Source organism: Pseudochaenichthys georgianus, chromosome 6, assembly GCF_902827115.2.
Source record: "Pseudochaenichthys georgianus chromosome 6, fPseGeo1.2, whole genome shotgun sequence".
Lineage (NCBI taxonomy): Eukaryota > Metazoa > Chordata > Actinopteri > Perciformes > Channichthyidae > Pseudochaenichthys > Pseudochaenichthys georgianus.
This window is the reverse complement of record NC_047508.1, coordinates 3,705,489-3,717,947: the sequence shown is the minus strand read 5'-3', so window position 1 is coordinate 3,717,947 and position 12,459 is coordinate 3,705,489. Positions and strand designations below refer to the sequence as shown.

The 12,459-nt window shown below is 41.2% G+C and overlaps 1 protein-coding gene across 1 annotated transcript in view; it reads left to right on the top strand.

Annotated features, from left to right (window-relative positions):
• Window positions 1–12,459, top strand: part of ndrg4 (NDRG family member 4) — a 107,222-nt gene that overhangs the window by 48,649 nt on the left and 46,114 nt on the right. Inside the window, 1 exon segment of the mRNA XM_034085399.2 lies at window positions 1,339–1,377. Coding sequence (XP_033941290.1) covers window positions 1,339–1,377 — 39 coding nt within the window.

Sequence of the window (12,459 nt, the reverse complement as noted above, 5' to 3'; positions counted from 1 at the left end):
CTGATGTAAATGTCAAACACAGCTGTCGCTTCTTCTGACGCCAGCTTGTCATCAATTGGTGTTTCTAAAAAACGTTGAATCTGTTTTGGCAGTCGAGGAGTTACAATGCCTCGCAGGGATATTGACTTCCCTTGCCACGGTGTTAGATGACACACATATTGAATACCCAGATGCCCCGGCGCATCTGGGTATTCAGGAGCTGAATGCTGAGCTGCTGGCTGTGGAGGAATCTGTTGTGTCTCTCATCCTGTATCTTCCCTCACTGTTTACTGCTGATGCCGTCTCCCACACACACTCTTTACACTGAGATACACTGGAATAATAATTACATGTGGCAATATCCAAAGGCATATAAGTGTGTCCAAAGGATGCGTTAAAGGGGCTCTCTGCAGTATGAGTTAGCGGCCAGGAAAAGTGCGAGTACGCCTTTGAACAGATATGAACCATGTCTTCTGACTCTGGAGGCAGCTTTTCAAAGCCACACAACATAACCCTGAGGATGTCAGAATGATGTCATCCAGACAAACACACACGTACCAACGGTTGCTGTGTTACAGTATGTGTACCAGACCCAGATCACAGCAGCTGCTGCACTGGAAACTCATCTTGTTTGTACGGACACATTGTGTCATCAGTCATTTACCAACATGAATGCATTGTGTTATAAATATATCTAATACAATTCATGCAGGATATCAGAGGATGATCTTTCCTTGGAAAATATGTCATCATGTTCTTAAACTGTATTCTTAAACATGTGTTATAGATTTATGATTTAATAGTATAAAGCTTTACATTTCATTGTGAACAAACTGCAACCCTTGCATGTTGTAATAACTGCTGCAATATGCTATCATTTATAACAACATGTGAACTTGTGCTGGTTATGAGAACATTCAGCAGCTTATAAACAAAATGATTATTTTGACATAATAAAGTGTAAATACATCATCCTATGTCCATCATTCATTTGTTTAATATAATGACTTATTACAGCTTGACTTCTGGTGCATCACTCGACCATTCCATTTGAAAACAGTAGGCATGTTGGCACCACAAGTTCAAACACACAGCACAGTTGTATTATGAAAGACTTGGCTGTTTGTGCCTGAAAGGAAGCCAATGCCAAATGGTATTTACAGCGACAGTTGAACCTGTAGCACTGTCCTGCTGAGGTGCTTCTGGGAAACTGTGTTTGGACCTACTGTGGATCTCCTCTCTGCGTAGCAGCCTCCAGTGGAAGCACACGTTACAGCGAGAGCAATACGTGTGTGAGTTCACACTAATTGTCTCCCTCTATTAACAGTGTCTCTCTGTCTTCTGTCTCTGCGTCTGCAGGAGAGCTGTGAACAGCTGATGCCTCCGGGGGATTGGAAGGTAAGATCTGATGTGTGTGCTCCGTTAGCATGATGCTCGCTTTGTTCCCTCCGGCAGTGGCTCAGTCAGCAGGGACTGGGAGCTGTAAGGTCGCCGGTTCAAGTCCCCGACCAGAATTAAAATATGGAACGTCGACTGCTATTTGAGGTCCCAGCCGCTTTTGAAAAAAAAAATATATATATATAGCCTATACATGTATAAACTCACCAAACAGGCGAAAACCTACCAGTTTCACCCACTGTCTCTGGCACCTCCCTCCATGCCTGGTTCCTCCGGTTTGTATCCCGTTAACGGTACGTCCACACAGCAGCTTCAAAAGAATCTTCCACCGCTTCCAACGCTTCTCTGCCCATTGACTTTGAATGGGGATGACGTCACTTTGCCTCGCTTTTCGCCGAACTGCATTGTGGGGGAGCGAAGCGAAGATTTCCAGGATGTCCAGGATCTCCAGGATTCAAAAGTTGAGCAATGTTCAACTTTTGAAGCTGAGCTAGAAGCGCCAGCCAATCAAACACGTTTATGCAAATCTGACAGTAGAAGCGCTAGCCAATCAAACCGCGTGTAAGCAGGGAGAACCAGACCGCAGTTAATTTCCTCATATTCCAAACGAGAAATTATGGTAGCAAATCACCCGGTTCTTTACGACCAGAACTATTAACGGGATACAAACCGGAGGAACCCGGCATGGAGGGAGGTGGCAGAGACAGTGGGTGAAATTGGTAGGTTTTCGCCTGTTTGGGGAGTTTTTATATATATATTGCTCGCATAAAATCCCCGGGTTTTTTTGCTTTGTATGTCGGGGGCGGGAGATTCATGTGATTGGTTGTTGGTCGCATTGCTCGCAAAAAATCCCCAAGCTTTCAGACACGCCCAGCTCCAAGATTTTCAAGATTTTTGAAAAGCTGCTGTGTGGACGTACCGTAATAGTTCTGGTCGTAAAGAACCGGGTGATTTGCTATCGTAATTTTGGAATATGAGGAAATGTACTGCGGTCTGGTTCTCCCTGCTTACACGTGGTTTGATTGGCTAGCGCTTCTACTGTCAGATTTGCATAAACGGGATTTGATTGGCTGACGCTTCCAGCTCAGCTTCAAAAATTGAACATTGCTCAACTTTTGAATCCTGAAAATCCTGGAAATCCTGGAAATCTTCGCTTCGCTCTTGGAGCTCAGCGTGTCTGAAAGCTTGGGGATTTTTTGCGAGCAACGCGACCAACAACCAATCACATGAATCTCCCACCCCCGATATACAAAGCAAAAAACCCCGGGGATTTTATGCGAGCAATATATATATATATATAAACTCCCCAAACAGGCGAAAACCTACCAGTTTCACCCACTGTCTCTGCCACCTCCCTCCATGCCTGGTTCCTCCGGTTTGTATCCCGTTAATAGTTCTGGTCGCAAAGAACCGGGTGATTTGCTACCGTAATTTCTCGTTTGGAATATGAGGAAATGAACTGCGGTCTGGTTCTCCCTGCTTACACGCGGTTTGATTGGCTAGCGCTTGTACTGTCAGATTTGCATAAACGGGATTTGATTGGCTGATGCTTCCAGCTCAGCTTCAAAAGTTGATCATTGCTCAACTTTTGAATCCTGAAAATCCTGGAAATCTTCGCTTCGCTCCCCCACAATGCAGTTCGGTGAAAAGCGAGGCAAAGTGACGTCATCCCCATTCAAAGTCAATGGGCAGAGAAGCGTTGGAAGCGTTGGCAGATTTGTTTAAAGCTGCTGTGTGGACGTACCGTGACGCTTTCAAACACTCGGTAGTTTATTTATTTTTTAACCAGTTGTTCTATATTCAACTTGCAGGTGAAACTATGTGGCTTGTATCCTGGATTATATGTTTAAGTCATGGATGTTTAAAGTTCATATGTGTCTAATATTAGTTTACTTTTCATTAATGAAGTATGACACTGCGCTGTCAGTACACTTGTCCCTGTTTGTGATTGGTCAAATGTTGCTAACCCCACCCCTTTCACGTGAACGCGCTCTCAGCTGGAGAGAGAAACCCTGGCTTGATTTTCCGAGTTGATAACCAGCTTAGCGAGATCTCGTTTGTAAGGGTTAGTTAAGATAACTCAAACATATCCAGGGTCTGTTGAACTGGCTTCGTAGAAGAGGGCACAGGTGGCTGCATAGCAGCGCTAATGTCAAAGGCACAAACATTATACATTATATTTGTATTTTACCAGGATGCGACAAAAGTATTTGGGAAGGCTTAGCCTTCCCTAGCCTACAGTACCCGCCGCCCCTGGCCAAAGACAGCTTCATGTTAACTGAGAAGCATGCATAAAAAAATATTAAAGATAATTACACAATTTACAAAATACACATCCTGTAACAGTTCTCTGCATCTCGTTATACTCTGTGTATAGTGACAATAAAAGGCTTTAACTTTAACTTCTGGGGAGAGTTTTATAAATTGTTGATTAAGTCAGTATCCACCTTTTTTAAATGTATTAAAGGTCCCATGTCATGCTTTTCTGGTTCTGACCCGTCCCCTTGTGTTATGAAGGCTTTTCTGCATGTAAGCGGTCTGCAGAGTCACAAACCCTCAGAGTGCACCCTGTAGCGAGAAAAACTCAAACACAAGAAAGACCTGTGCTGCCCCAGAACGCCTCATTGGACATTTCTCTTTTTCCATTGTTTTCCTCCAGGGTACAGTGACGTGTGAAGATTCAACTTATTGTCATTACATATCACAGGTACTATGTAATGTTTCTCTGCATTTGACCCATCCTAGTGTTAGGAGCAGTGGGCTGCCATTATGTAGGGCGCCCGGGGAGCCGTGTAGGGAACGGTGCCTTGCTCAGGGACACCTCGGTAGCACTTGATCTTTCCGGGACTTGAACTGGTGACCTTCCAGTTGCCAAGTCCCTATGGACTTCGCCACCACCGCCCTGTGAGAACACCCAAATCAACAACAAATGACCGGATTGGCCCAAATGGACCAATCCGCAGAGCCCCTCACACACCAGGACCCTTTGGCTAGCTAGCAGGGAGTCCCCATTGACTTGCATGGAGCTCCCTGGTTGGTAATAGACGAGTTGGGATGGCGGAGAAACGCTCTCCTCAGACCCATTGACTCACAGCGTTATAAACCTTTTTCTTTCTCAATATCAAGACACACTTATTGCTTTTACTTCGGATGTGAGTGTTTGTGTGCTCAGGATGAGTTTCGCTTGCTCTCGCTGTATCGCCGACCCGGAAGCCAGTCCGCTCCTCGCAACGTCCCGACCAATCAGAGCACACTCGGCTCACAGGGAGGGGGGGGGGCAGGAGCTCCAACAAGCCGTGTAGGACAGAGAGTGAACACACAGACTATACAGAGATGCTGTGAGAAACCAATGTGAGTTTGGAACATTGAACGATGTGAATCTATTTTAGTCGACCTCATCAATGGAAATATGATCAGTAGAAATGGCCATGACATGGGACCTTTAAGTGCTATAAGTCTGTCAACCTCAAACTGAATTAAACACTAACAAGGGTGACGAAAGTAGTGTTGACTGTGAGCTGTAAAACAAGTGACTCATTTCCATATGTGTCAGCACCAAATCCCTGCAATTAGAATTGATGTTCTGGCCGTGCTGGAGCCCCGCCTCAAGCAACCGTTATAAATGATCTATTATACCCTCTGCCATTTCACTGCTTAACACTTGAAAGTATGGGGAGCACATCTGCACTGGCTAATGTAACAGAAGACCTTATCATAAAACGCACCAACTGCACTGGTGGCAAATCTTACTCCAAACTAAATGAGAAGGTTGCTGCCATGATTGGATCCTCACTGAAACCAGCTTTCCATTCCCTTGTTAATACAGATGTGGAGAGCAGACATGGCTTAGAGATAAAAGACTCCACTGCAGAGACATAATGATGGCTTTTAGCTCCCCCATAATTCAGTTTAATATCTATTTATATCAATTACGCCATCACTTTCAAAAGTTCTCTGTTTTATGTTTCTTCTTTAATGAAGTTTACATTCACGCATGTAACAGCTCCGTCGGTTTATTTTAGTCTGACGTGCTGAGGGAGAGATCACACGCCATGAAACACCTCTCTTTCACACTTAAGTTTTAAGGTCTCTAAAAATATTTCTGTTTGAATAACAGTGTTATTCTGCTCGTTGGCTGCATTTGAGATAAAGGAGTATGCCTCATCTCATTACAAAACTTAATTCTGAAAGTCAATATTTCATTTTTGAAAGACATTCCGTGTGTTTTGTTAGGCTGTGTTAGGCTAAACTGTGTTTAATCAAAAACGTTGGCATAAAACTATTATAGTATTTTTATGCCAATCTTGTACAAAATAATTATGGAACGATTTCAAAAGTGCTTAATGATGCAATACATAGTTTAATTCTGCTCCTCATACATGGACACACATGGTTAGTTATCTTATTGTAAGACAAACACACTGACTTGCCTCAGCCTTCCCCAGTCCTCACTGCAGACACACTGCCAACACGTGTGCATGCACCAAAGGAAGTTGTTCAAACACACAGATTACAGTAAAACCACAAGTTTCCATCTTTGCAAATCCTACAGAAGCCCTGAGAAAAAAAAGATTCTGTTGATTTACCTATTTTTCTCTCCTGTGTAAATAACTTCATTACTTTGGGGGACAGTAGCTCAGTCTGTAGGGACTTGGCTTTGGACAACACTGCTTGGGAAGCATAGGGTCGGACCAGAAATACAGAGTGTATTAACTGTCCCTGCTGCCAGGCGCCATAACAATGACTTAATCAATTTAGATTAAGATATGTTTTGTATGTGGTTGTTGTGTATTTCAGTCTCTTATGGCAACAATGTTTATTATACTGTAACAACACATATTTCATCCTGAAAAAAGAAAATGTTCTGCCAAGAGAAATGTGTCTATTTTCCAGCCTGTCCTCCTACAAAAAACGACCATATAGGCCGATTGTTCAAGCCCTTATTACGACCCAGAGACACGTTGTTTCTTACACGACCACTAGAGGTGCTCTAGTGCTCGTGTAAGAAACAACATGCTCCCGGCCCGTTCATTGCAAACGCTCCGGAGGGACGTTTATTCACAAATAACCCTCTCTGGAAAATCCTAAATTGTGGAATAGTTTGGCCATTAAAATGCTTACAATGCTTCACACTATTTGATTAACATTGCTTCTGATCTTTTTTCATTATTATTATATTACTCTTGGACAGAGACATTTCAAACAGATTGGAATGTGGGTATACTGTATGTTACACAATAGTAGAATAATATTACAATGGAAAGACTGACTGCAGATGTTCATGTAGAAGAAGATCTGCAGTGATGTTCCGCCTTGTCGAGTCAGTTAGAGCATGAAGGCGTCTGAGTCATCACTGATATTTATGGCAGTGGGTATAATGGAAAAACCAAACAGAAGGGCGGTTGGCAGGGAAAATAATGAATGAGTAAATAAATACAAGGATATGAACAAGACGAGAAAAACTATAATCAAATTCTCCTGATAACGATCTACTCATAATCTTCTCAACAGTGGAGTGATGTCAGTGAAGTCTGTTGTTCAGCACTGTGTCTCTGAATGGTATGTGTTTGAGTGTATTGTTGTATGAGCTCTCTGTTAAATCAAGAGACACTCAGAACGATTATTTTCACTACTTGTTCATCTTGTTTTTTTTTTTCTGGTTTGAGTTTTGTTCCAGTGTTACCTGTTTTGTTCAAATGCGTTTTCTGTTTTTCCATTAAACATAATAGTTGTCTTAGCAATAGTTAGGGCAGCGGTTCCCAACCTGTGGTTCGCGGCCCCTAGTGTTTCGCAAAGGCATCGCATTATTATTTTTTATTATTTTATTAATCTTTTTTTTTTTTTACACAAACGTAGACATAACAATAACATATAGAAGATGACATTCCTATCTCAGACAAAAACAAAACAAAAACAGAAGAAATAAAGATGCAGTCAGTAGGATCACAAAGGTTGACAACCAAATAGCACCAAAAACACAACATGGCAAGCAGATGTATTGTTCCTTTAATCCCACTCTCCGTTAGAGCTAATTATTTCCCATGTCATGGCGTGTTGAGCCACCCTTTGATTTTTTGTGGCGATACATTTTCCAAAATAAATGTAATCTACTTTTCAAACACCTTAAATTAAGATTACTCCTTGATTGATTTTTGTATGTATTTTAGCCAGAAGAATAGTTGTATTTATTAACTCTGTGCGGTGCTCATCTAAAAGCCCAAATAAAATATTAAAGGGTGTAAATGTAAATTCAATATTTTCCGCCAGATGGATGGTGATATCAGTGGAAAGTAAAAGATTAGGTTTTATTTGTGCTAGACATTTGATGGATTCTGTGATAGAGTAAAGACAGTAAAGGGTCATTGGATGTGTTGGTTTTCGTCTTGATTCATGTTTTAATTGAGTATGTTGTATTGCCCCTGCCTAATAAATAATGATGAAGATGTCATCATATTGTCATCAAGAAATCCAATAATCCTTTCTACAACGTCAAACTATTATGTTATAGGCTCATAGATTGTTATCACGCAGTATTAATAGCATTACCTTCTTAAAAATCAAAGCACATCCTATCACATTTACATTATGATCTAATAAAAAGGCTGTAAAGTAGATAGAGACATGCAACGTCTGCAGAGAGAGAGTTAATCTCTGTGTGAGGAGAGGGGGACAGAGAGAGAGAGAGGAAGCAAAGATAGTACAAGTTGAGTCAGCACACTGAGTGTTCTGCCAACAGGAAAGGAGGGATAGAGAAGGAGAGAAAAGAGGGAGGGAAAGGGGGAGAGGGAGGGGTGGGGCTGAAGAGGCAGGACAATTGGCCGAGCCCCGGGATGACCTGAAGGAGAGGGAGATGGTGTGTGTGTGTGTGTGTGTGTGTGTGTGTGTGTGTGTGTGTGTGTGTGTGTGTGTGTGTGTGTGTGTGTGTGTGTGTGTGTGTGTGTACACTGCAGTCTGCATGAAGCCATCGCAGTCCTGTAAATATGCACGTACGCCAGAGATGTTCACAAGTCTTTTTTTGCAAGTCCAAGTCAAGTCTCAAGTCTTTGGTCACGAGTCCAAGTCAAGTCTCAAGTCTTTGTGGGGTGAGACTTGATCAAGTCTCAAGTCTTTGGTCACGAGTCCAAGTCAAGTCTCAAGTCTCTAAAAAAATAAAAGTCTCATGTCTCTTCTGGTTGTAATAAGCCTTCTATTGTCTGCTGCTATCCAGTCTGATAAGAATACTGCAGCTATATCTAAGCAATTCAAAGCATTTACTGTGTTATTATACACTGGGTCTCTAATGACATCTTTTAAGTCTACTATTAATAAACATATTCCTCTATCCTCTCACTCAAAGCCAGTGTCATGGTAACCTGATAAACCTGTAACATTAACGTTACGTGGTCAACAATAAACCTGTAACCTGCCTATAAATCCACAGATGTATTTATGTATGTAACTATGTATTTTTGTATATACGTTTAACGCAGCGGAACGTAATGATTAACGTTACCGACCTTTTTTATGTCATGTCAAGAGTTGGATGTCAACGCCACTCAACTCAAACAAGTGTGACAAGCAAACATTCACTCATCTTTTCAAATATTCAGTTACAAAGCTAGTAGCAAGCTAAGTTAACATTACATAGCTGATGCTGAGCTAAACATGTTTGCTAACCGTCCATATGCGTTAATGTGACTGACCTCTCCGGGTGACTTTTCAAGTGCCTGATGAAATCCGACGTTGTTGCGCCAGCATCCTTGATTTTGATATTGCAGACTTTGCAGTGTGCGCGTTTTGTTCGAAGTTTTTGTAGTTGAACCTAATTACAAGCGGTACAGCCGCAGGTGTGCCGCCGGTCGCTATTGTGTTACTACGAGGTAGTAACAGAGGCGCGCACGTCTGCGTAATGAGCCCGGAGTAACTGGATGGCCTACCTGCCTGTCAGCCTTCCATCTGGGCACAAACTGATCTCGTGCCCTCATTGGTCATGTGCGCGTTCGTGTGTGTTGGAGGAGGCGGGCTCTATAAGGAAGTAGCAGCCTCTAGCAGATTATCTCCGGTTGTGTATTTTCAAATTCTAGCGATCTCGAGCCGGTTTCTCTCAAATGTACCTACCCCACCTTTAATACGCCAAAAATAGAAAACACAATCATTGTTCACGAGTCCCAACACACGAGTCCAAGTCGAGTCTGAAGTCTTTTGGTCACGAGTCCAAGTCAAGTCTCAAGTCTCTGTGTGCGCGACTTAAGTGCGTCTCGAGTCCGAGTCGCAGACTCGAGTCCCCATCTCTGACGTACGCTTTGTAGCCTTCGGAAAACTTCAATATTATAATCTATTTGAAATGGAGATGCAGCGTGTTGCTTTAGCAGAGCTCATATCAAACGTCACAACAAAAACAAGTCTGGGTTAGCACTGCTGGCTGGTCACAAAGTAAAAGTATATTGCTCTTTAATTTCCCTCTGAGAAAAAGTTGAAATTGCCTAAAAAAATAATATATATATATTAGGGCTGTCAAACGATTACAATTTTTAATCAGATTAATCACAGCTTAAAAATTAATTAATCATGATTAATCACAAACCTGATCTCACCAGAATGCGTGACTCCACCACGACTCCTTAACACCGCATTGCGTGGTGGAGTCACGAACTTTGTTACATTTACGTGTCTGCACCACGCAAACAACCCCAATGTAAAGTGAATGAGGCTCCTTTGTCGTGGTGCACACACGCATTTCTACCACATCCTGCAGTGAGCTTTTATTCTATAAAACATTTTTAAAATCTACTTTATATCTTGTAGTAACTCACGGGAGGCTTCTTTTATTTTATTTGTATTCATAATCATTTTTATTTTTCGTCAGAATGTATTATGGTGCATTAGTTACGAATTTTTGGTCTCAAAAAACAGTGCATTGTGTGTAATGCAACTGTGATTTGTGATTAGTTTGTTTTTAAGGAAGGCCAGAGCTTCAGCTGTGTCCAATAGATTGTTCCCGTTTAACGTTTTTTAAAAGAACATTATATTCCGATTTGATCATGTCCCCTTTATTGTATTACGGAGAGCAATGTGAGCGTCCATTCCCATTGGATAACGCAGGATTTTACACCCGGAAGTAAGTATACTCTTTACTGTCGATTGATTTTACAGTGCTATCTGCATTACTGATCAACTTAAAAACACCAGATTATCCTTGTTGATTACACAACATTGATTGGTTTAAATTGTGTACAATGCTTTTGTAATTTTCCCCTTCGATTCGGAGAAACAAATATTTGTTCAGTTTAGGATGGCCGAAGACACTACACTACCCAGAATCCTCAGCTATTGTCTGCGTTGCCTCAAGGTCTGTGATTGGTTGACTGCATTCCATATGAAAAAAAACGTTTCGTAAAAGAGAAATCATACTTTATTCAGCAGTGCTTGTTTTACTCTTTGAAAGTCATCACATGAATGCATTGTAATAAATGGTTTGGCTGCATTAAATATTACACATCTGTCGTAGTTCTGTATTTGTATTTATCTACAGAGATCGGGCTCAGAATAGACCGGAAACTATTCTTTTACCGTTCTGTTTTAATTTCACAATAAAGTTAATAGTAATAATTTGTTTTGATAATATTGTTTTTTATTAACTACTAGACCGCTGGTTCATGTTAAGACCATCTTTTCTGTGTTGCTGTGGGTTTTTTCCATCGATTTTGTGTTACAAATATCAAAACAATAACTAAATATATCCGTCGTAAACTAAACCAGAAACAGCAGTATATTTTATTTTGTTAACACTGTAAACTTGACAGCTTTTTAACCCAAACCACCTACTGGTTAAAGCACGTTATTACACGTTTAGAGTAATATTGAAATCTTGAAAAGGGATGTCCAAAATAGCAATTATATACAGTTTTTAATTAACTATTTGTAGAGAATAACGAGTAATGTATATACTTTATAGGGATCTGCAGATACATATGTAGTCTTCTCAAGCACCAACAATCATTACATTGCATTTAGCTGACGCTTTTATCCAAAGCGACTTACAATAAGTACATTCGACCAACAAAATACAAGCTTGAAGAAAACAGAATCATAAAGTACATCAGGTTACAAGTGCTACTCAACTGGCTTCAGATAAGCCAGTCCTCAGTAGTAATACAAATGCCACTTCAATCTCATTAGTATGCAGAAAAAGTGACAGGTCGCCCCGCCCCTTTTCGACCGGAAGTCCCGCCTTATTTGACCGGAAGTCCCGCCTTTTTATTTTATTTTGAAACCGGAAGTCCCGCCTCGTTCGACCGGAAGTCCCGCCTCGTTCAACCGGATGTCCCGCCCCCGTTTCCGGCGGATGTCCCGCCCCCGCTTCCGGTTTTCAAAATAAAAATAAAAAATAAATTAAAATTTAAGAAATGAGAAAAATAAAATGCCGTTGTTTTCAATCAATTAATATGCCTAGGATATATGTCCCGCCTCCTTACCACTTTCTGTGTGGTTAATCCTGTATACAGTATCGAATGTAACTTACAAATACTTGCAAATAACATGAAATTAATCAAAAGTAAGGCATCTTAAAAACATATATTTAAACCTCTCTGTTTTTGCAAACAGGACATGACAGGACATGAGGGGAGAGAACATATGGTGGAGGAGGGGGAACACACACACACACACACACACACACACACACTTTCCCCGCCCCTCACCCTCTCCCTCTGTCTAAATAAAAAGCCATCGTCTTTAGTCACTCTTAAATATTTTTCAAGTCGAGAGAAAATGGCCAAGAGACGTCTTGATATGAATTTAATCAGCGAGACACCGGTGACAACTTACAGCCATCCGTTGGGTGCTCCAAATCAAAGTAAAGCATATAAAAAACAGATATTTTAAAAAGTCAGCCTTTTTGCTAGAGGATAAGGGAGGGGGAAAACCCCAAACCCCCTATGGAGAAGTCATAAACCCCCTATGGAGACAAACATGTTGTAAACAGAGGGAGGTAGGTAGGTAATATACTTAAATATATATATATATAGAAAGTCAGAGAATATTTATCAGAGGATAAACCATATACATTTGTACAAGTCGACACTGGTGCATTTTGTAAGAAAA